Genomic DNA, 25,158 nt, shown 5'->3' on the forward strand with positions numbered 1-25,158 from the left:
CTAAGCTTATTCAGCTAGGGGTGCAATTCAGTCAGCACTCCTCTATGCTGTACAGGTCTGGGACCACTAACATACCAACTATTAAACAAGGAAAGTCAAAAATACAGAATACAAATTCACATGTGCTGCTAATCTACAATAAAGACAATACAATAGGAAGCGAGCAAAACATAAAAATATTACAGCAAGAAATAAACCCATTAAAACTGAAAATTGGTGTAAACAAAATACAGAAAATAAAAAATGGAGGTATTGCATTGGAACTGGAAAAACAACCAAATATTGACACCCTCTGTCAGGCCATAGAGAAGTCTGCCACAAACCTTATTGCCAAGTTACCTACTAAAAAAACTCCTGAAAATTATAATTAACTCACAGATACAATCAAGGATGATATAATGAGCTGCATATATGAACAAAACCAACAAATTAATGAAACGATGCAAGAGGAAGAATTTAATAAACAATGCGAGCTCAAATTCCAGGTAGGAAAAAGGGGAAAGCTCTTCACTAATTGGGTGATTGATGTTGCACCAAGGCGGAGACATATCTTTCTAAGAGTCGGCAAAATAAATATACAATGGTCTAGATGCCACATACGGGATTTTCATGCAGTGTTACAATGTTATAAGTGCTGCAAATTTGGACATTCAATCAAAGATTGTAGCCATCCTTCCCGTGTGCAGTCAATGCACAGGGGAACATAGCTTTAAAGATTGCCCAAGTAAACAAAAGGATCTATTTGCAACAACTGTAAGAAAAGTGGGCTTAATCACAAACACAATGCAAGAGATGACTCCTGCCCAACATTCCAAAAAATCAGGAAAACAATTATAGAAAAAACTCACTATGGGTCAGAACTCTAATAATCGAATTAAGATTCTGCAGGTCAACTTGGGGAGGGGATTGATGCAACTTCCCTTCTCAACAAAAAGCTGAACAATTATGATATATGCTTAATCCAGGAGTCATACTGCATCAGAAATAAACCGGCCTGCATCCCCACTGGCATCGTGATGTTCAGCAGAACTAGAGATTATCCCTGTAGTTTAATTTTAGCACCAAATAACAATCTTTCAATTCTCTTGCACTCTGAACTAAGCAACAAGTATATCGTTTGCATAGAAGTCACCTGCAATAAGCTACAGTTTTATCATAATCAATGTCTACTTTCCTAAAGACTTGAATATTCTTCAAGCACTCTTAGACCATACTACTAACATTTTAAACCAAGCCAATCGCAAGACGGTCATTCTTGCTGGAGACATAAATGCACACTCCCCTACATGGGGAGGGGAAAAGCTTAACATGAGAGGAAGAATATTTGAAACCTTTCTGGCTTCGCATAACTTGCTTTTACATAATGACCAAGATTCACCCCCAACATTTATCTTAAGCAATGGTGAGAACTGGGTGGACGTTACAGTGTCAACTTCTCATGGACAAAACTTGGTGTATAACTGGAGCGTCCTGGGGAATAATAGCCTCAGCGATCATACTTACATCAGTTTTGACATACAACACCACTCTATCAACAGGGATGACTTCATTAAACAATGGTTCTGTTTGGCCAGAACAGATTGGAACATCAACAATTACATAGAAAGACACTATCACTGGCCCCGTGATTCCATGGGCAAAGAAAAAACTGTGGAAATTATAGAAAAGAACATTAACACAATAGTAGATGCCTGCAATCTTGCTATTTCTAAGATATGCATGAACAAAAAACCCATTCCTTGGTGGAACAATCAACTAATAATGCTCAGGAAAAGGAATAACAAGCTTAGGAAAAGCTATCAAAAATGCCATCAGGAACCAGACAGAACCGAACTAAAAAGAGAATTTCTCCAACACCAGAAAATTTATAATTCAGCAATTAAAGAAGCAAAGCTCACCTCATGGAGAAATTACTGTAGTAAGGCTTCCAAAAATCCCTGGGGATTTATTACTAAGCTATTCACTAACAAGCTTAAAACTAACAATGCCATACACACCATTCATACTGGAAGCAATTATACTCACAAACCTACCTCAACCATAAATGCTCAATTCAACAAGCTTTGCGCAGATGATATAGAAATGGATGACAATGAATGGCATAGAAGCATCAGAACACAGATGAATAAACCATACACTACCAAGAATGACTCATCATTTACTTGAGTTTTGTACAGTACATGATGTCATAGATGTTTGTCAGCTAGGCATGATGTAATGACATGTGCCATCAACGAGTCACTACAACATTGAACACTTGCTCTGTAATATAGCCTCAGGTGCCAAAGCCTTCAAATATTTAAATGTTTTCATGGCTTTGTTTCTTGCAGAAAAACTACAGAAAAATCATTTCCTGGTCCTTCTGAAAAACACTTCAGCTTTCCTGTTATTTAATTCCAGCTGAACTTGTTTCACATTAATCCATGCTATTTAAAAGTCTAAAGAACTCTCTAAGGGAGTCTGGTCAAGGACAATGTTCTGTAAACAAAACAACGTACATTATTGAAATATGGCATGTGCAGAAAAGAATATTAAAGGAGAATTAGATTACTAAAGGAATTACACAGAATTAGAATATTAAAGGATTTTTCAGAAATGTGAAATTCAAGGAATGGCAATTATGTGCAGCATAATTACACATGGGAAATCAATAGAAAATTGCTCCTTATGCATGTGATCCTGTAAAAGTAAAAAAAAAACTGAATTTGATCATGGGTTAATGTGGTTCCATTTTGATTTGTTGTATCTGATAAAATTTTTCACCAAATCAAGTTTATCACACCAACTCTTACAATCAAACAGTTAGCAATCAGTACTACAAATTTGTCCTAATTATTAATAAATAGCAACTCTATGTGTTACACTATTATAAAATGCACAGTTAGATATTTTGAAATACCAAAACTAAAAACATTACAGAAATTCTTATTATATTTTTGGATTCAGTGTAAAAATATGCATAAAATACTCAAAATGTTAAATGTGGAGTTACTAGTTTTATTTTTAGATCATTTTATTCATTATTGAATTCTTTAAAACTACAAAAAATAATTTCAAATAATAAATAGCACATATAACAATAAAATAATTCAAAATTTTATAGAATAAAGTCGTTCTCTATTTGGATCATATTCTAAGCACAAACGAAAAATTTATTTATTGTTTTTCTAAAGAATCTCCCCAGATATATTCAAATACTTGGATACAACCAGTGTATTTTATCTTTTTCTTCACTGGAAGTTTGAACTTGGGTTGTTAAACTTTGGAGAAAAACCTTATTATATTTGCATCTTTATTCTAGAAATGTGTTTCAAGTTTATATTTTTCAACAAACTTGAAATGCATTTTTAGAATAAAAATGCAAATAATCTATTTTTTCCCAAAAGTTTAACAACCCAAATGTGAACTTTCAGTGAAGAAAAGATAGAATAGTCCAGTTGTATTACATTATTTTAAAAATTTATTTTTTATTGTCAAAAATATAAAACTTATATACACTTTTCAAATCACAAACTCACAATTCTTTTTAATGTAAAATTAATTTATAGAATAAAATATATAATTTAAATACACTTTTATGTTTTAGTTTAGGTATGAATAAGAGTTAATATCAATTAACTCGTATAATAGTTAATGTAAAAAATTTCAACAGAAAAGTTTTTTAACATTTTAAATAAATAAAATTAAATTTGATATACACAAAAGCAACAAATACATATTAAATCAGTTTAATTTTATAAATTATTAAAAGTTTATAATTTTAGTAAACAAAAATATTTACCAGCATAACAAGCCCAATGTAGAGGTGTACAGCCAGAATTATCAACTAGATCATGTGATGAACAGACATGTAGGAGAGAATCTAAAACAAGATTATTACCTGATGCAGCCGCTAAATGCAAAGGTGTTTTACCATTAATATCTTTATGAGTAGCGGATGCACCATTTTTTAACAACATATCAGCACAATCTTCATTTCCAACAACTGCCTATAAATATATTTATTAAATTAATATAACATTAAAACCATATAAAAAGTAGAAAAAATAGATTTTACTATAATATGGAAACAGATATAATAATGAACTATTGTTTATTTGTTGCCATATGTTATGTGCCTCACTAAAATTATATTAGTTATTAAATTACCAAAGAGTTATTATATATGAAATTATAATATGATGCCATCTTGTAATTAGTAGTTTGGGTTCATGTTAAAATACTGTCAATGTTGGATAAAAATATTTACAACATTATAACAGATCGAAACTTAAAAGTGGAATAACAGATCTAGTATGAAACTTTAAAAAAAAAAAAAAAAAGGCATTCTGAAACAAACACTCAAATAGTAACATGTTATGTTGCTAAAAATCAAATTTTCCCTTCTGGTAGTTTCAATACAATTGAAATAATACATAAATGTAAACTCTAGCATATGAATGTAAGAGTGCATAACTAAGAAAATATTTTTAAACTTTATCTGAATACATATTTAAAATTATTTATAAATAGTAAAATTTATATATTTATTTATTAAATTTTCAATTTTTAGAATTTACTACTTTTACTGAAGATCTATCTCACTTATTTTCCTCAGAACATTACTTTAAATAATCTATTATACAAATTTTAATATCTCATTAGTTTTATTAATTTATAAAAAGTTTATTAAAGACATTTTAATTAAACTATACTCACAGCTCGGAAAAGAGCCGATCGTTTATTCGAATCAACTGCTGTTACAGAAGCACCATGTTGTAATAACAATGAAACACACCCCAGCTGATTATGCAATAAAGCTTGCATTAGTGGAGTTCTATATAAATATTAATAAAATTAAACAATTAAATAAACTATTCTAATAAAACACATTGATGATAAAACATTAAAAAATATATAAAGTAAAAAAAAAAGACAAAACACTGACAATAAAAATAACAATAGCAGCATTCATAGTATTTTGCTATGCTGTTAAGTATTTAAATTAATAGCGATAACCAGCAATTTAAAATTATAAAAGCATTTTATTAAAATATTGTTTTAAATATTAATTTCTCAAAAAATATAATTTCTAAATTAAAAACATGATCTTAGACAGAATCCAGTTTCAGAATAAAACTAAAAAGTCATCTTTCATTTAAAATTTTTGTCATTGCATCATCCCTATTCACTAGATAAAATTTCAATTGTTCTATATCATATTTTATTCTTTCATGCTTAAATTTAATTAATAAAAAATTTTATACTACTAATACAGAATTCTTTTAGTCTTTGTGTATGATTAATTTATAATTAAATAGAATTTTTTTTGTAAAATTTACATTTTTCTATTACATCATCGGGTAAAAGTAGTTAAAGAGATTTATCTCAAGATTTTAAGTTCATCAAATCATGTGCAAAGTCTCCTATTTTAACTGACTAACTTGTAATAGATTTGTATGTCACAGATTTCTGTGAGATCTGGAAATCCTCTTGACACAAAATTATAATAAATTATATCCGAATTAATAATTACCCTTTTCTTATATCCGGATATAATCCGAATATAATACGAATTATAATAAAATTGTTCCCCATATTGACTCGAAAATTTTCCTATTATAAACATCCTGCTAAAAACGGTCCTGGATATAAACATCCTGCCTAAAAACGGTCCTGGACGAGAAAATATGCGTCCCCGTCCGTATAACTGTCAACTATCCATTGTTCTTACGCTGAGTACAGATCATCTTGCAACTTAAGTTTATAGTTAGCGCCCGAATTCGCCGTATTGTTTCCAATCCCGGGAACACCTATGGCCTAAGCACCTGCACGTGACCAAAATTCCCAGCAAAAAGATATATATAAGATGTTTCCTTCCTCCCCCGATGGAGAGTCTTTCATCGATTAAGATCGAGTTGCGATCTTACCCTGTGTGCCTACAGAATATATTTGACTATTTTGCCTCAAGTGCCATCGAACCTTCCCTAGAAAGGAATATTCGATCATCGTGACGAACAGCATATTTGAATTGCTGATTGTCCCAGAGGTATGGAACCCACTTATGTGAACTCTCTCTCTCTCTTCGCGTGATAGGGATATATAGCTTTATATATATATGTCACCCCTTTTAATGTCAGATTTTTGTAACGATATATTTTGTTTTCCATTAAATCGTTGTTATCCTGTTAAATGGTGTCTTGGTTGCTCGAATATTCGCCTATCGTCTTACCACGACTCCACTTTCCCTCCTACACTCGACCAGATAAAAAGCAGTCCCATCCCTACGGGATCCCTACCGACTAATTAAGCCATTTCTGACAAGTAGGCAAGTCCCCCCCCCCCCGACTTGTTGCCGACATTAACCAGAGGTCTGACCTCGTCGACCCTCCTCGGTACCCACATTTCTATAAGTTTTTTATTTTGTGAACATTAGAATGATTAACCCCTTTCTGTCCGCAATCGAACTCAGTTCGATCGGTTTACATAGCGTTACACAGAAAATGGTGTTTTAGACCCTCGGAGAAAAAAAATCGGCGAAAAAAAAATGTTTTTTTGGACTTTCGGATGTATTTTCAGTCCCCAAATTTTTTGAAAAATTTTTTCCCGCGCGAAAAAATTTTATTGCGATTTTAATTAACCCTTAATGACGGGCAATTAACGCTTAATTGTTTTTTTATGGGATTTTTTTATAGAACTTTATTTATCCTTCTAAACTTCTAGCGCACCGATTTTACTTCGGTAAAGTTATTTAAAGCTATTTTCTGATGTAAAAAACAACATCCAATAGTTTTTTAATTTTTTTAATTAATAGATTTTTTTATAATTACGTTTAATTAAGTCGGGGGGGTCGGAAATTTCAATAAAAATCGTAATTAAAAAAAAAAGTTTTGAAATATCCAGCCATCTAGTATTCACCCTACTTTTTACCCTTCTCCTCCCGAGAGTTTCATGAGAATGTCCCGCGAAACACGACACCAGCTGTTCTCAAGGTCATCCAGCTGTGTAAACAATGACTCATCAGTGTCAAGTTTCGCGCTAAGGCGAGAAAAAGGAAATTGTACTTTGAAGTGTTTTCTTCAAAATTAACACATTTCTTTCGTTTTTTTTTTAGTTTTGACTATTTTTAATTATAATTTAATTATTAATTATGATTTTTTTTAAAATTCGCGCGGACAAGAAGGGGTTAAGCCCAAACTAAGTTTTTCAAGCCTGTCAAACATTAGGATAAAGAAGTAATATGATGATGATAAAAAGTATGAAAAGTAATAATTTCAGACTTTACTTAAAAGAAAGCCTATGTACGAGGGCTGTTCAGAAGGTTCGCGGCCTTGCCTATATGAGGCGCTGCGATCAATTTAATTTTTGGCGGGAATAATTCAGCCATCTTTGCTAAAGATACGATATCAATTTCTGCTTGATTTGTTGTAAAGTTTTGCCATGACAGCTTAGCAAATAGTCAGTGTGCAAGTGCTTTGTCAAAAGAAGATGGAGAAGATGGAGACTCGTGCGGTCATAAAATACCTGACAAAAAAAGGGTTGACACCATCTTAAATCAAAGCTGACATGGATGAAGTTTTGGGAGAGTCTGCTCCTTCGTACACCACTGTGAAAAAATGGACAGCCCTTTTTAAATCTGGCAGAGAGAGTGTGGAAGATGACCCTCGCAGCAGACGGCCGTCAACTGCTGTCACTGAAGAAAATCTCAACAAAGTTCACGATTTGGTGTTAGCAGATCGCCGTTTGAAAACGCGTGAGATAGCTGAGACAACAGGCATCTTTGTCGACCGAGTGCACCACAACTTAACCGAAAATTTGGGTATGACGAAGGTCTCAGCAAGGTGGGTGCCGCGTCTGCTCACCGCTGAGCAAAAACGTGTTCGCACTTTGATGTCAAAGGAGTGTTTGGACTTCTACCAGAAAAACCCACAGGATTTCTTGCGTCGGTTTGTGACTACTGACGAAACATGGAGTCCACTACTACACTCCTGAAACAAAAGAACAGTCGAAGCAATGGAAACACCACAGTTCGCCACCACCAAAGAAGGCAAAGACAGTTCCATCAGCGGGGAAAGTGATGGCCTCGGTTTTTTGGGATGCTAAAGGCATCATCTTTATTGACTACCTAGAAAGAGGAAAGACCATCAATGCTGTCTATTACTGTGAACTTTTGGAAAAACTGAAGAAAGAAATCAAAGAAAAGAGGCCACATTTGAAGAAGAAAAAGGTTTTGTTCCACCACGATAATGCACCTGCACATTCCGCCAGAATTACTGAACAAAAGATAAACGAACTTAGCTTCCAATTAGTTCCACATCCACCGTACTCACTTGATTTGGCCCCCAGTGACTTTCACCTTTTTCCAAACCTAAAAAAATTCTTGGCTGGAAAGAGATTCCACTCAAATGACGAAGTCATCTCTGAAGTGAATGAGTATTTTGCACACCTTGACAAATCGACCTATTGTGATGGCATAAAAAAGCTAGAACATCGCTGGAACAAGTGCATTGCTAATAAAGGAGACTATATTGAAAAATAAAAAAAGTTTTAACATTATTTTGTTTGTTGTTCTATTTGAGGCTGCAAACTTTCCGAACAGCCCTCGTATTATCAATCAATCAAACTTTATTGGCAGAAAGGGAGTTTCCCTGTTGCAGGGGGTAATACATATTTTAAAAATAAAAATTTACAGGTATTGTACTAGCTCACAAATAAACAGGTTTGTACAAATAATTTACAGTAAGTAGCATATAATCCTGTTGTAAGCAGCAACAAGAATACAAATTTATCAAAAATGGTGATATGGAGCTAATTAACTTTATACAGTATTAGTACATTTTGAATGAACTTTTTAGTTTTTTATCATTTCTACAATTTTAATAAAGTAATTATATAAATTATCTAAGTCTTTTTTATTAAGTTTATTTAAGTTATTTCTTAAGTCAAGGGATGGACTTCATTGGAGAATATGTGTAATATTGTATGATTCATGTATATTTGCAAGGCTTTGACAATTTTGTAGAAGGTGATACATCGAGAAGTCGTCAGATTTGCACCAAAAGAATTGGTTTTATGAAAAGTTGATATAGGTATTACTAATAAACAGTGAATTTTTATTGAGGCATAGTTGGGCTATGAGTCTTTTTACACTAAAGTTAGTTGGTATTTTCATGTATGGTTGGGAGGATGGTATTTTTAAGAAGTTTATATACCAGGGATGGTAACTGCTTTTGCTTAGGTGGCTTGATCTTTATTTATGGATTGGCAGTTTCCAGATTCCAGTAACAATATGTAACCATATTTCCAGTCATGTAGGTTATCTTTGAATAGTAGGTCTGACACTCCAAATAAATTTAATATATTATTGAATTTAATTTGCCAAAAATGTTTTGCTTTTGGTTTATTACAAGTTTTGATTATTTCCTGGTGTATAAAGATGATATTGTCGTCACTTTTGAATTTTAGTCGATAGTAATAGAATTTGATTATTCATTTTAAGAAAAAAGGAAAGGACCCAGTGCAGTTAGTTTTGTGGCGTATGGCATATCCAGGGACAGTTCTCTCCAGATGAAAGAGTTTGCGGAGGAAATAGATGTGGAAGCTTTCTAGTCTGTATATATAATCTTGACCCCAGATTAAACTTGCATAGTAGATGATTGGGTTGATTATCGTTATAAAGTTTCATATGAATAAACAAATTTGAAGTTTTTAAGGTAGAACATAAAAATAACAGGTTGTCAATGGCTGATTTTACTTTGTTGTTTAAACTGAGGATATGTGCTTTAAACATAAGATTCCAATCAAATGTAATTCCCAGAAAGTTTACTTCTTTTACTATTTGCAGAAGATTTTTGTCAAGATAAATCCTGGATTCTTTTTCCAAAATTTTACTGTTATTATGAAAAATGATAACTTTTGTTTTAGTGGGATTTATTGCTAGATGTATTGATTTGAAGTATAATTTTAGTTGGTTGATCTTCCTTTGCAAGGAGATTTTTTTGTAGGAGTCAAAATTACCAGATCATCTGCAAATAGGATGTAGTGAGAAACTCTATTGTCGATTTCAATATCATCAGTAGGTTCTTGGAAGAGATGATCTATTTCTAATAAATAAAAATTAAATAAGTAGAGTGAAAGGGGATTCTTGGAGTACACCATGGAATAAAGTTAACAGGGGAGAGAGGAGCTAGCCCTGTTTAATTTTTATACTGAAAGTTGAGAATAATTTTAATATTGTAGTTGAAAAGTGATTACCTGCTTCTTTAGCTTTTAAACTGTGCACCAATAAGGGAACATACACTGAGTCAAAGGCCTTCTGAATGTCTATGAACAATGCAAATACTTTCCTATGATTTTTGGTTACGTGCAGTTGTATTAACGATGATAACAGGAAGATAGCAGATTCTGTTCCCTTGTTTTTAATATAAGCATACTGGAATTTAGCTTCAAAATCCATTGTTTTAGTCCATAGTTGGAATTTGATTGCTAGGATTGATGTGAAACATTTTCTTAAGACTGAAAGTAAAGCTATGGGTCTATAGTTACTTGGAGAGAGTTTGTCACCCTTTTTGTGTATCATTGTAAGTATGACTGAGTTCCAAGAATCTGGATATTTAGTTGTGTTATACATTGAGTTGAATAAGTTCAGTAATTTAATTCTAATGTGATATGGGAGGGTTTTCAGAAATTTAGTTGGAATACAGACTTCTGGGGGTTGTATTACTTAATTTTGTCTATGGTATCTTCTAATTCTTTAATTATAAGTTTAGAGTCTAAATATTTGTTGTTAAAATCAGTATTAGATATTGAAGATGTGATTGGTTGGGGAAATCTGGGAATCGCTGATAGAAGTTTTTTCCATGTTTCAAGGTTTATTATTGAGGTGTTTTCTCCTTGGTCTATTTTAAACCAAAATTTACAAATAATAGACCAAAATGATTTACTGTGGTTTATTATAGAGGATTCTAGGTTGCTGAAATAGTTTTTCTTTTTGGCCTTCAATAAATTATTATAGGTTTGTTTGGCCTTTATATAATTGATAAAGTTTAAGTTGTTTGAATTTTTTCAAAATAGTTTTAAGTTGGTTTGTTTAATCTTTTTCATCTTATAACAGCCAAAATCATACCATGGTTTCTTAAGTCTATTTTGGATTGCTCTTTTGTCGTTTTTGATTTGAATGTATTTGTTCATTATGTTAATCATAAGTTTGTAGATTTCTTCACTATTAAGGTCAGTTATCTCTGGAAATGTTGTTAAATTTGTTTTCGATTTTGACTAGATATCTTGGCATATTGTAGTTAATCCTTTGTTGCCTATTGGACAAATTAGATGATTTACTTTGAGAAAATATTAAAAATGTTGTTATTGTTGGGAAGTGGTCAGAAGTATCAAAGGTTGTTGTAATGAATTCTGAGCAGTAGTCTAACAAAAATTCAGAGCATATAGTGAGGTGAATTCTGCTGGATAATCAGGCCCAGTGTGACCATTTAAAATGTACATTTTATGTTCAGTTGTGAGTTTTATTAAGTTTATACCCAGTCTATTGCTTTGTTTATCTTTTGATTGGTGGTTATTTAGGATTAGAGAATTGGGACTGCTATACTGAGAGTCCATTGTTTCAGCGATTTGTGAGTTAAGGTCTCCAAATAATAGAATATACAAAGCGATGTGCTGCCAAGAATCAATTATTTTGAAGATTTCAGAGTTTTTCTAAGAAGTTCGGAGGAATATAGGTAATTATCACTATTATTAACTTATTGTCATTATTTCCATGTATAGATCTGTTCATTGAAAGTAATAACAGAATGAAATTGTCAGATTTCTTGATTTGGAGTATTTTACATAAAGGTTTTTTTTATTAAGATGCATAAACCACCACTTGAACGTCCTGGACTGGGTGGTTTGCATGCTAGAACTGTTTCAGTTATATAATCGTTGAAGAGAGTTGATTTGTGAAACGATTCAAGTGTAATCCACGTTTCAGTTATTCCTATTTTGTCTTGTTTAAATTTTGATTGTAAAAACTTGAGTGATGGTAATTTACTGTTAAGAAAGCCTATGTATTATTATTATTTTATATTTAAAAATACATAAAGATTTTGAATAAAGAATAAAAACTAAAACTTTATATTATAGATGTATTATCAATAGCTCTTCTTAAGTAATGAAAATAAGATTTAAATATAACATATAGAGTTTTTTTTTTTTTTAAAGTAATATAAAAAATAATGAAATAATTAGGAATGGTTCACTTATATACAAAAAATTTCCATTGTTCAGCACTATTCACAAGAAATTCCAGAGCTATGAAAGCTATACCCAGCTTAGAGTTTTACATTTTTAATGCTTTATTTTGCCACTTTATTTTTAATTTTAATATAATTAAATAAAGAACCACATTTTAATTCTTAAAAAAAAAAACTAATTTCAAAAATAATTTTGTAGTTATTTGTCAAAATAACATGGCCACTTTTCTATTATTACTTAGCTTACTATGCAAAATTTTATTGTATATTATTTTTATTATTTTTCTAACTTTTGACAAATGTTCTAATCACTTTACATGATTAGTATGAATTTTAGTAACTATTTAATTATTCAGATTGTTTAAAATTAAAATTTAAGAATTTAATAAATGATAATCTCATGATTCATACAAATACTTCACATTTAGATATTAATATGTAAAAATACAAAATTTTGCAGTGAATTATTACATACCTGCCGTCATGATCTGATATATTTACAATATCTGGAGAATTTGAATATTCTAGCAGAAGTTTTAAACAATGTTTTTGGCCTTGGGAAGCTGAAAGAAATTTAAATTAAAAAATTTTAATAAGAATCTAAGAAAGTAAACTTTTATCTCAAAAACAAATAATTATAATAAAAATAAACCAACTTTAAAAGTTGTAATGAATTTATTCATAATAAAATTATGCAGAAACTTAAAAAAAAATATTTGAAATTTCTAGTTGTTTTTAACTTCTTTAAACTGAAACACATTAATCAAATAATTATTTACTATGAATTATCAATATTTATTTCTCAAATGCACAAAATTTTTTCCCTAAATTTTTAAAACAATATAACAAATATTTAAGTTTCTGCATAATTTTATTGTGAATAAATTCATTACAACTTTTAAAGTTGGCATATTTTTATTATAATTATTTATTATTATAATTATTATAATCTCTTTTTTATTATATATATAATAAAAAGAGATTATTTTTAAATACATAATAAACTTTTTTAATATCCTAAGTTGTTGTTGAACTTTCATGTTGTTAGTTTATTTTAATGCTGCTGATGTATCCAGCAATGTTTGAGTTTGCAGCATTTATTTTTAGGGGGTGCAAAAGCATAGAAAAGCCCAATTGCCACCAGCCCATGGGATATCACTTCCCCAGATACTGCATTGGAATGCAAATGCAATGCAGCTCCAATTAACATAAAATTGAATGCTAAACATCTGACAAGCCAAACATCTGTTTGGCCAAAGCCAAATGAGAGCAAGCTCTCAGTCAAAACCAATTATGCCAAACAGAAACGTGCCAGTTGTCCTAAGAAAACATTGAAAAGGTTGAAATATTGCATTACTTTCATTAGATGGTGATTATGTACCTGTACATTAAATACCTGCTTCCATGTAATGATGTAGTGAATTTCATTATTTTTCTTTTGATTCTCTCTTAATAAGTTAAATTTTGTTTTATTTATGGTATCTTTGCATAAACTCATTCCATTATATTTTACGGAAATATTAGCAAAAATTAAAATATTTTTCACAGTGAAAAAAAGAAATTGTTAAAGCAATCTGTAACAAGACAACTTAAAGTGATATATTTCAAGAGTTAATAATTATACAGTATTTCAAAGAAACATTGAAAGTAGTCATAAAATAATATTAATAAGACTTTTTAAATACTTTCAAAAAATTCATTCATCATTAGATTTTGTCTGAAGTGATAAACTAAATAACTGATATTTAGAAGAAGAGGGACTGATTAAATAATAACAATATTACATTTGATTTTAGCCAGTCGCATGTCATTATTCAACACACATGTTCTTAATGATTAAATTGTTTTATTGATTTAGTATTTCCAAAACGAAAGTAACTGAACATGAAGTTAAACATGTGGTGTTTTCAGTGGTGGATTGATCTGTAAGCAGTGACATTACAGATTTATTTGCTAAAATGTACATTTCTGGTCATTCAAAAGAAATTTGTGGGAATTTCAAAATTTTCTACTAAATATAATGGAATGGGTTCTTAAGAGAATATTTAAATAAACAAAAATAAATTTCTTGAAAAATGTTAGAGAAAAGAAAACAAAATTTAATGACACCACAAATCCAAACACAAATGTGTTTGTAAAGGCCTCAAACAGATATGCTGCCACAAACAAAATTTTTCTTTTATTTCTAAGATAATAAAAAAATATTTTATAGCCGATAAATTACATAATTTTCCAATTTAAAATAAAATAATACACAAAAACAAACTTTTTATATCACTCTGATATTCACAACTTATTGAAATTTTCAAATTTCCAACTCAATAAATTTAAAAATAAAATCTATATGAGCAAAATAAAGATAAGCATAAAGAATTTTTTCAAAAGCAATTAATTAATTTTAAGAATAGTTTCTATAAACAATAAAACACAATAAAGGTAGAAAAAAAATACATAGGAGAAACTAAAACATCTTCACATTTCTATCATGTCCAGTCACCAGAACAAGCAGTCTTCCTTTACAGAGATGACTTTTTATTAGAGGTTATGCCTATGTAAAATTATGTAAAACAGTTTAAAAACATCCTCTGGTGATTGAGTCAACAATTAAAAATACATAGTTTCAATTAAAATGACTGACAGTAATTATTCACATTAAAAATACACTGTTAACTGTTTTACATAATTTTACAGTACCTACCTCTAATACATAACCTCTAATAAAAAGTCATCTCTGTAAAAGAAGACTGTTCCTGGTGATTGAACATGATGAAAGTGTGAAGATGTTTTAATTTCTTCTATGTATTTTTAATGTGAATAATTACCATCAGCCATTTTAACTGAAAAGATAGATAGATTGACACCATACAAGCTTGAACATATCAGCATAAAATAATGAGATAAAAACAAGTGACGCCACTTACTAAAAATTAACAAAAATATAAAAACTGTCTATTGACATTGCTGGTAAATATATTTAATTAATGAGCACTTTACACATTATATAACCATCTTCTTCAGGTAATATGGCAAATGGAACATTATAAATCTAGAGATAGAACACATTTTCAAATTCCTTTTCATGCACAAGTATGAAACATAAAAAATTTTATGTACCAAGCTCATCAATAAAGTTCCATGCTTATAACGTTCCATCTGCTATTTACTAGTAATGCCAATAGACAGTTTTTATATTTTTGTTTATTTTTAAGCATACAGTAAATATAAATTATATCTCAATAAACATAACAGTATAAGTAACTTTAAAATTTACCAGCAGCATGCAATGGTGTTCTACCAGTAACTTTGTCATGAGTTGATACAGAAGCTCCTTCATTTAACAAAATTTTAACACATTCAATGTGTCCTTGAAAAGCAGCTAAATCCAAAGCTGTGCGTCCCTTGCAATCTTCTGCATTTACATTATGAATATTATTCAAGAGTAGATTTAAACATGAAGTATGTCCCCCATAAGCCTAAAAACATGAGGAAAAAAATATATAAATTTTTAAAAATCTAGTAACTTTTAAAATCTTTTGTATGAAATAAAAATTTATATTCAAACTTACAGCTAAATGCAGTGCAGTAAAATACTGAGTAAGTTCACCTTGATGTTCAAGTTTAGTTGCTGATAACAACTTTGAAAGAGAAAAAAACATTTTTAATTTAACACATACAAACTTCTAAAACTTACTTTTAAGCTGAAAATAATTTTAAAAAGTAATAGACACATTAAGAAATGTATTTAAAAGAATAAATACATATAATAGCTTGTATAAATAATGTTATTTAATTTATTAATTCAATTCATAAAAATATTTATAAATTACCTTATTTTAAAATTTCAATGGAATATTTCAATTCAGTATTGAAATATTCCATTTATTAGAATTTATTTAAGTTATATTTTATATCATGGACTCTACCATGACTGCCTTTTCAGACAGCATTTTATGTTGCTTCATCATCATCTATGTTCAAATATAAAAGACATATTCATATAAACATTATTATATTTTTATATGATGTTTAAAAATTGTAAAAAACATATTAGAGATAATATATATATAAATGCTGCCATCCATGTATGTGTGTGAATTCCTTAATAACACCTGCAATTTTTGTCCAATCCAGATAAAATATTGGTTATATTCATTTTATGTTCCAACAGAAAGTATAGGTTACTTATTTTGCAGAAATATTAGCTATAAAATAAATGTTTTATTGATTTCAGATCAATGATCACACTTATAATGCAGTGATGTTAGTGACTTCATTTAGTTCATGCTTGATGACAGAATTTCTCTTAAGTTGCATTTCTAAATATTTTGGCAAATGTTAAACTCAATTCATTAAATTTTAAATTTAATTAATTTACTTTAAAAATGACAGCTGCATTGTGTCACTTCTATAACAAATTTTTAAAAAAATCTTTCCATAGTGACCATGTGATGTTCTATTATCCAATCGGAAGTAATGATCTAATGAGCCTGTTATTTAGAAAGTGTTATCACTCATCTAATTAATGTACACACAATTCATTTTTGTTTTATAAAAGTGGAATTAAAAAGACTTGCTATTCTGTTGAAACAAAATGCCTAGGGGAAAGCATAAGAGTAAAATTGGTTAGGTAAATTCTAGATCTAATATAAGAACAACTGAGACCACTGAAGGTTGTAAAGTCTGACTTGAGCAACATTGAGTAAGAATAGCTTTATCAAGGCCTGCAAAAACAGCATCACAATGTCAAGCTTGATTTGAGCAAATAACAATATTAGCAACTCTTCTTGAATTTCTTGAAATCTCTACTCTTCTCAATTCTTCAATCTCTACTTTCTCATAAAAATTATACCAACATGCTTGACAGGGAAATTTCTAGTTAGAGATTTTTGAAGAATAATCAATGATAAGATAAAAGAAAATGTTGTAGTTTATCATTATTAATTTGTTCCATATATAGATGTGGCATAACTGTTTGTTAATTTAATACATAATTTATACATTCTTAATACTTTAAGCAAATGATTCAACAAAAGATGAATGAAAAAATAAGAAAAAACAAAATGCAATTATTGTATACATAAAGTAGCTATCATTTGTAAGAAGTTAATTCAAATATCAGTATGAGAAGGAAAATAATTATTACAAGTTGATAACTGAAATTAATGATTTATAGATTAATAACAAAAACAATAATTAAATTGATATAAAACTTACAGTTTCTAAGGCAGTTATTTTTCCATTTGTTGATGCATAATGTATGGCACAATATCCATTTTTATCTTTTAAGCATGCATCTGCTCCAAATCCGAGTAGTGTGCTAACACATCTAAAAATAACATAAAATTCTGTTTATAAGAGTAATAAGAATAATCCTATAAAAAAATTTTTAAATTTTCTATAATCAATGATTACTTTTATATACGTTGATACACTACATTGCAAATTAAATGGAATTTGTAAATAAATGTGCACAACTGCTGTTTATTTTATTGCTCATTTGGCCCAGAAACAATTATACAGAAACAAGACACACATACATAAATGAAAAAAAGACTTATTAGAACAAATAGTCCACAAAAATAAACTTAATAATCATAGAGGTGTTTACATGCTGAAAGCTAAAGTCTCTTTTCTGCAGGAGGTGGTTAATAATATGTATGGTCACCTCCGACTGTAATTCAAGCCTTGTAGCAGTGTCTCATGCTGCAAATCAACGTAACCAGGAGAGCAGTTGTTATTAGCCACCATTTGTGTTACAAGGTGATGTGCAGTTCCTAGATGGTGTAAGGAGGGAGGTGAGAGTTAAAATATATCTTCATAGGGAATCCCACACATTGCTCTATCAAATTCAAGTTTGGAGAAGGAGTGAGCCACTCCATATGGGTGATTGAATTCTCTTCCAGGTACCAGATGACTAACCAGTCTGGTTCTATATGGTCAAGAGTTATTGTGCTGTAAAATAAAACTTTTATCTACTGCATAGATATATTGGTCTAACAGTATAGTATGTCAGAGAATCTTGTCTCTGTACCAAGCTGTCATAGAACCTGCTTGAACCACATAGAGGTCAGTACAACTGCCTAAGGACATTTTTGTTCACATTGACTCCTCTGCCTAAGAGTCAATCCCAATATGTTTGAAAGATGATACCTGGTATGAGGTTTTCTTCAAATCAGTACAACTGCTATTATTTCTCAGAGCAAATCTGGGCTTGTCTGTAAAAAGTACAGTGCACCAGTCAAATTGTTCTCTTGTCCAGTTTAATCACTCTTTCCTGTGTTGAGAAATGAGGGGTTTGCAACTTATAGGTTGGCAAGCTGAGAGGACCTTTCACAAAGACTTCTGCATATGGTAGATGTTAATATAGTAGTCCCTATAAACCTACAAAGCTCCAGACCACAGTGGAGAGAGTGTTATCCAGCATTGTTGTACAGTGGTTAACTCTTTCTTGACTGGAATACCGATCTTTTGCACCCCCAATTGTTAAGCAAATAGGCCAGGGTACCAATTCATCAAAACCCTGATAAAAATCGATTTTTATAAAATTTATTGACAACAGATGTCAGCACTTGACAGCAGTGTCTTGTTTATTGTCTGTTTCACATATTTTTGTCCAGGTGGTGTTTTGTTGACTTAAGAAAAAAAAAGCATTAATTAAAAAATTTTAATTTTTCATTTCCTGATAATTTTTTATTTCATTTTTAGCATATTCATGCAATAATATTACTGTAATAAGTTCATTCATGCTATAATAAGTTCATTCATGCTATAATAAGTTTATTCATGCTATAATACGTGAACATGTTATAAATATTCAAGTTGTGACCTTCAGTTCTGATATTTTATATATATTTTTTAATTTTTAATTTTTATTTTAATCTAAAATATCATCAAATGTAACATCTATTACTACTGGTAATCAAATTTTTATTACAAAAATTTATATTCTTGTTCGATATGAAGTGAATAAAGTATATTAGTTCATTATATTAGTTGATAGCAGAATAAAGTTTTGATTTCAAACACATGTCTGATATAATGTGCAATAATTTCACAACGAATAAACGTATGGGCATAATTGTTATATCGAGTTGTACAAAACAATATTCTACGACTTCCTGGCTCAGTGCCAGCAAAAAACTAGGTAACTAGACAATATTAATTTTGACAAAAAGTTACAAATTAGCAAGTTTAAATGTCAGTTCTGATATATATTATTATTTTTTTCTTATAAATTTTTCTAATAAAATATATTGAAAAATATCATATTTAAAACTAAAGATATTAATAAATGTACATGATTTTTTCATATGAATATAATGATAATTTGATTTTTGGTGAATTTTTAAAATAATATCACCTGACTGACCTTGACTGACCTATATTGCCCTCGGCTGTTTTACAAAATGAATGTAAACAAGGGGGCATAGCAAAGGGTCAAGAAAGAGTTAAGAGTAAAGTCTTCATTTGCTGTTGTAATCCAGGAGGCAACTTCTTGAAGGTCTTCTGGCAACATGATCTCTAGGAAGTGATGCCAAAGCCTATGAACTATTGATGCTTTAACATTGAGCCAGTTTGTCACCTGTGCTTCTGACTGTTCTGCTTCAAGTCTGCTGATTGCTCTCCATCTTAAACAGTCAGGTAAATGTCAATGTTTCATTTGAACCTCTTAAGTCACTTCAAAAATGTGTAAAAATCTTCTAAAATGGACAGTATAAGTATCACAAATTGATTATCCATTACAGGCCAATAAGATATATCTAATCATCATGAAATACTTAACTGCACATGTATGAAAAAAGCATACAAAATTTGCATTCAAAAATGATCATTATTATTAATCCACTAAAACCAAAGTAGTATACAATAATAAGCACTAACCCTAATCTTCAGGTGATAATTCTTGGCTTCAAATCATTTCTGATTTGAAGCCAAGAATTTCCAGCCTTTCCTAGGCCATCCTCAGCATACAATTCTCTCTCTAAGACACAATTAAGGCATCTTATTTTCTTGTGTTCAAATTGTGCCTTGGAGAGGATCTACACTGAACATAGCTTTGGAAAGGCTGAAAATGTTTTGAAGTTAAGAAATATTGTCTGAAGATTAGGGTTAGTGCTTAGTAATAACAGATACTATAGTAGAAATTCACTTCATAGTCTGGAAACAATCAATTCATCAGAAATTCAGGAAAATTAAGAAGTTCCTATTAATTTGCAAGGTTTTAATTCCCTTATTGATGATAACATTTATTTTATTCTATTAAATATTGATGATAATTTCTTGTTCTCTAGTTGAGAAAATATATACATGTCTAATCAATCAAGCTTCAAATTTTACGTGGTGTGTTTTTTAACTACATACCATTTTAAAATAGGACTGCTGCAGTGCTACAGTTGCCTCAATCTTCATGGTGATTATGTAGAAAAGTAACCATGTTTATACCTAACTTTTGGTAATAAATTCATATTGTTATTTACACTTGTCTTTTTTTCATGGACCATCGGAGGTTGAAAAAAACAGCCTACATAAATAAGCACAGAATACCAGATTCCAACAGAAAAAGACAAAACTTACTCTATTAAACATTTTTTCCTGTGTTAAACAGTCATTGTCAGGCTGAAGATGTTCAAAAATAGAATAGAATGTGATGTAACAAATGTGCTTAAAAAATTAGAATAGCTTTTGTTGGAATTTGGTATTTTGTGCTTATTTACTTGACATATATACAGTTTTCCCATCGATGAATGAAAACTATTTAATATTTTGCAAGTTTATGCTGCATAGGGTAGATGTACCAGTTTTGGCCAGAAAACAAATTTAACTTAAAAATATAATCACAAATGAAACAAACTTTTATTGTTAACTGTGTGAACAGTTAACAATAAAAGTGTGTTTCATTGGACAGATTTGAATATGTGGTGATTATATTTTTAAGTTAAATTTGTTTTCTGGCAAGAACTGGTACTACACTGCCTAAAACTGGTACATCTACCCTAATACTTTTTAATGTATGTACCAGTCAATTCAATCATCATTTATTCATTAAATAATAAAATATTTCTAAGTTTTTCTATTGGGTTGTTCGGAAAGTAATTTCATTTTTTCCCATAAAAAAATAAATGCAATATTCTTATAATAAATAAATATTTTATTGAATTATATATTGACCATTTTGGTCAAATACCTGTTGTCATTGTTTCTGGTAGTAGCATGATTTCACATTCATAAAAATTTTGATCGTTGTTTACAAAAATCTGATCCAAGTGATCTTTGACATTGTCATTTCAAATAAATGTTTCACAGTTAAAAAAAATTTGTATAGACCGGAGCAAGTAATAATCTGAGTATACCTGATCTGGCGAATATGGTTTGGTGTGATAACACATCCCATCTAAGCTATAACAGTTTCTGACAAGTTACCAAACTTGTGTGAAATTTGGCATTATCGTGGTAAAACACTACACTTTGTTTGTTGATCAATTCTGGCCTTTTCTGTTTGATGATATTACTCAATTTGTTTACTCAATGGCAGTACACTTTCGAATCAATTGTTAAATTGTCTGGTAAAAGCTCAAAAACAAATTTCTTTAAAATCCAACTATAGAGAGCATCTCTCATTAATAACATGTGGAACCCATATACTGAGCTTTGAAACGAAACCAATTTGTTTTAAGTAATAATAAACAGTTCAATTTAACAGATTTAATCTCTTAGTTATTTCACGTGTTGTTATACGGCAGATTGCTTCAATCGGTACCTTTATTTTGTTTTCATTGGCTTCAAATGGCCATCCAGAATGTGGTGTATCTTCGATATTAAAATTGCCAGAACGCAATTTTGTAAACCAGTTTTGGCACTGTCTTTCTCTCAACACATCTTCTCCAAACATGTACCACAATCTTTTTCTTGTTTGAACAGCATTTTGATTTTTTTAGTTATGCAAAATATGCTGAAAATGATGCTTTTGATTTTCCATATTTGATGGATCACCGAAAAAAAACAATTGTACAGAATCAAACAAAATTTTTTCAAATAAGCCTTAAAATGTCAGCTGTTGAAGTATATAATGAAAATGTGACTTAAAATAAAATTGGCTGATAAAAATACATCTAATTCCTCTAGTAATAAAAAAACGAAATTACTTTCCGAACAACCCAATATATAACAAAATTAAAAACATAAATCTGAAACATTCTAAGAAATTAATCATAAAAGTGTTTAATATCAAATATCACTTAAACATTATTAAAGCATATTTTTTTATTTAAATATTTTAAAATCTTTTAAATATCTTCCTACCTGCCCTCAGTATCTGCAGCAGCTGCATAATGAAGTGGTGTACATCCATCAATATCTCTTCTATTTACTTCTGTTTTAGCAGTTAGTAAACACAATAAACAATTATGGTGTGTGCGACTGGCAGCATAATGAATAGGTAACCTGTAAGAAAAAATAATTTAATGAAAAAAAATTTAATATCATCTTTCAATTTAAGTTATGTTACAATGCTTATTTATTTGATTTTTAATTACACAGATAACACTTGCATCTACTACTTAGAGCTAATAATTGATGACAGATCTAATATAATTTTTCTTGGCTGCCAAAATAATTGTTTCTCATATAGAGCAATTTCATTATTTTCAGAACACTTCAAGCAATAAACAAGCATTAATTACATTATTAATCATACTAATGTAACATAAATGAGAATAATTTATAATTATTATTAATATTTATATTCAATTTTTATAATTACATTAGTTATAAAATAATCTTATTTCTATCTGTAACAATAAACTCTATTTCACGCCTTAATTTGTCCAGCATACTGTTAAAATTTTCATAAAAACGTTTTCGATCACTTTTAGCGATCTTCATCAGTTACAGATTACAAAGAACGAACAAAATTCGAATTTATAAAATTCGAATGTTCGTTCTGTAATCTGTAACTGATGAAGATCGCTAAAAGTGATCGAAAACGTTTTTATGAAAATTTTAACAGTATGCTGGACAAATTAAGGCGTGAAATAGAGTTTATTCAGATATAGTTCCAGTAAGCATTTCTTATTATCTATCTGTAACAATCTAAACAAAGATATTTAAACACTTACCTTCCAAAACTATCACAGATATTGTAATCAGCACCATGCTGAATGAGCAATTCTTGACACTCCAAACTTCTGTTAATTGAAATGAATTTATTTAAAATATTATAGACAAAAATTGATATTCTAAATTATAAACTATATTATTTTACATGTATTTTATATTAAATTTATGGTTAGTGAGAATTATAAAATTAAAATAAGGTACAAATTCTTTTAAAAATATTTTTGTAATATGAATTTATAAACTTAATAGCAATTGCTACTTTAATATATTTATTCATTATTATTTAAATTTCTGAAATTTCTAAAACATTTAATTCATTAATCTGTTCAGATTAATGAATTAAATGTCACAACATTCTAATTATACAGTATAATATATCATATAACCACCAAATTTACTATTTAATGTTGATGTTTTATAATGTAATTCATCAAGCTGAACTGATAAATTCAGTTAATTAATTGTACATGAAATAAGTAATCAATTATATATTTATCCTTACCCTGCAAAGGCAATCAAATGGACAGCAGTACGACCTCTATCATCTTTTGTACTCAAATCAACACCTTAAGAAAAAATATTTTTATCACTTTAGTTACTGATCATAATGATACTTCACTAAGTATTTAATAATATCAATTTATTAGTTTCTCACTGATAATTAAATAAACTTCTTTATATACAATAGCCAGAAGATGAAATAATTGTTTGTGTTAAATCCATATAATTGTGATACAAGCATTACAATTACAGAATCTGCCAATTGCAATGAATTGATATTGATAACATCTATAATTTTGATACGTAACCATGTTTATTGATTTATCAATATAATACACAAAATTGAGAAATTTTTTATATTTTTATCCAAATTTATTGGTTTTTCTTCTGACAAATTTTTAACAAAACTTATGAAAATCATAAATAATTACCCTGCACTTACAATCTCAATCAAGATATTTTTATGATAAATTAGTCTATTAACTCAGTCCATACAGTCCCTATGGCAATATAATTTTCTAAAGTAGCCTATTTGTGGAAAATCTAAATGGAATGTTTGCAATAAACAAAATTTAAATTTTTTTTTTGTTTCCAACTGAAAATATAATATTGTTTTTATACTTTATTTCACACACATCTTTCAATTGTTGTTTGTTAATTATTTATATAACTATGAAAGTAGAAACTTTTAAAACTGACATATTGTCTGGTCTTCAAGTTTTTAACTAATACTTGTAGAAATATTTTAAAGTACAAATATTTTGTTTTTCAAAGATTTGTTTTTTTAAAAAGGTGAAACAAATTTAGAAATTATAACTACACCAAACTCCTGATTATCCATGCTAATTAGTGCACAGGTGTCCATGGAATAACTGGAAAAAACAGTTAATCCAAAATATCCTCTAAACTATTAAAAAAAAACTATAAGAAGTTTTAAATGAACTATAGTATACATACATTAATTGATTGTTTCTGTTACCAGTTTCTGTTGATCTCTTAAGCCTAAAATTTTGGCTTTTTTTCAGTAACTTACATCACACAAGGAACTCATTGAAATTGACTTTATTACTGAATGTAGATATGCATTTCAGGTCTTAATGACCCCTCTTCAGTTCTTATTTTTTATACAGATATTAGCTGATTATAGAATACGAATTGAAATTAATCCACATCCAATAATGAAGTCTATATCAATAAGAGTTCCTCGTGTAATGTAAGTTACTGAAAAAAGCCAAAAATTTTAGGTTTAAAAAATTAAGTACAGTCAAACCTGTTTTTATGCGCTCCTTTTATGTGCGATTTTTATTTGTGCGATTTT

General features: G+C 29.4%; 1 protein-coding gene across 2 annotated transcripts in view; it reads right to left on the reverse strand.

Annotated features, from left to right (window-relative positions):
* LOC136988160 (serine/threonine-protein phosphatase 6 regulatory ankyrin repeat subunit A-like) overlaps nucleotides 1-25,158 on the reverse strand; it is a 126,030-nt gene that overhangs the window by 54,850 nt on the left and 46,022 nt on the right. For both annotated transcript variants that reach the window (XM_067285982.1, XM_067285981.1), the window contains exons 9-17: nucleotides 23,842-23,905; nucleotides 23,339-23,407; nucleotides 22,524-22,664; nucleotides 17,439-17,550; nucleotides 15,791-15,859; nucleotides 15,496-15,697; nucleotides 12,700-12,787; nucleotides 4,699-4,816; nucleotides 3,782-3,989 (exon numbers count right to left, since the gene is read on the reverse strand). In XM_067285982.1, coding sequence (XP_067142083.1) covers nucleotides 3,782-3,989; nucleotides 4,699-4,816; nucleotides 12,700-12,787; nucleotides 15,496-15,697; nucleotides 15,791-15,859; nucleotides 17,439-17,550; nucleotides 22,524-22,664; nucleotides 23,339-23,407; nucleotides 23,842-23,905 — 1,071 coding nt within the window. The remainder of the gene's footprint in view (nucleotides 1-3,781; nucleotides 3,990-4,698; nucleotides 4,817-12,699; nucleotides 12,788-15,495; nucleotides 15,698-15,790; nucleotides 15,860-17,438; nucleotides 17,551-22,523; nucleotides 22,665-23,338; nucleotides 23,408-23,841; nucleotides 23,906-25,158) is intronic.

This window comes from Centruroides vittatus, unplaced genomic scaffold (assembly GCF_030686945.1).
Source record: "Centruroides vittatus isolate TY-2023 unplaced genomic scaffold, ASM3068694v2 scaffold_324, whole genome shotgun sequence".
NCBI classification, from domain to species: domain Eukaryota; kingdom Metazoa; phylum Arthropoda; class Arachnida; order Scorpiones; family Buthidae; genus Centruroides; species Centruroides vittatus.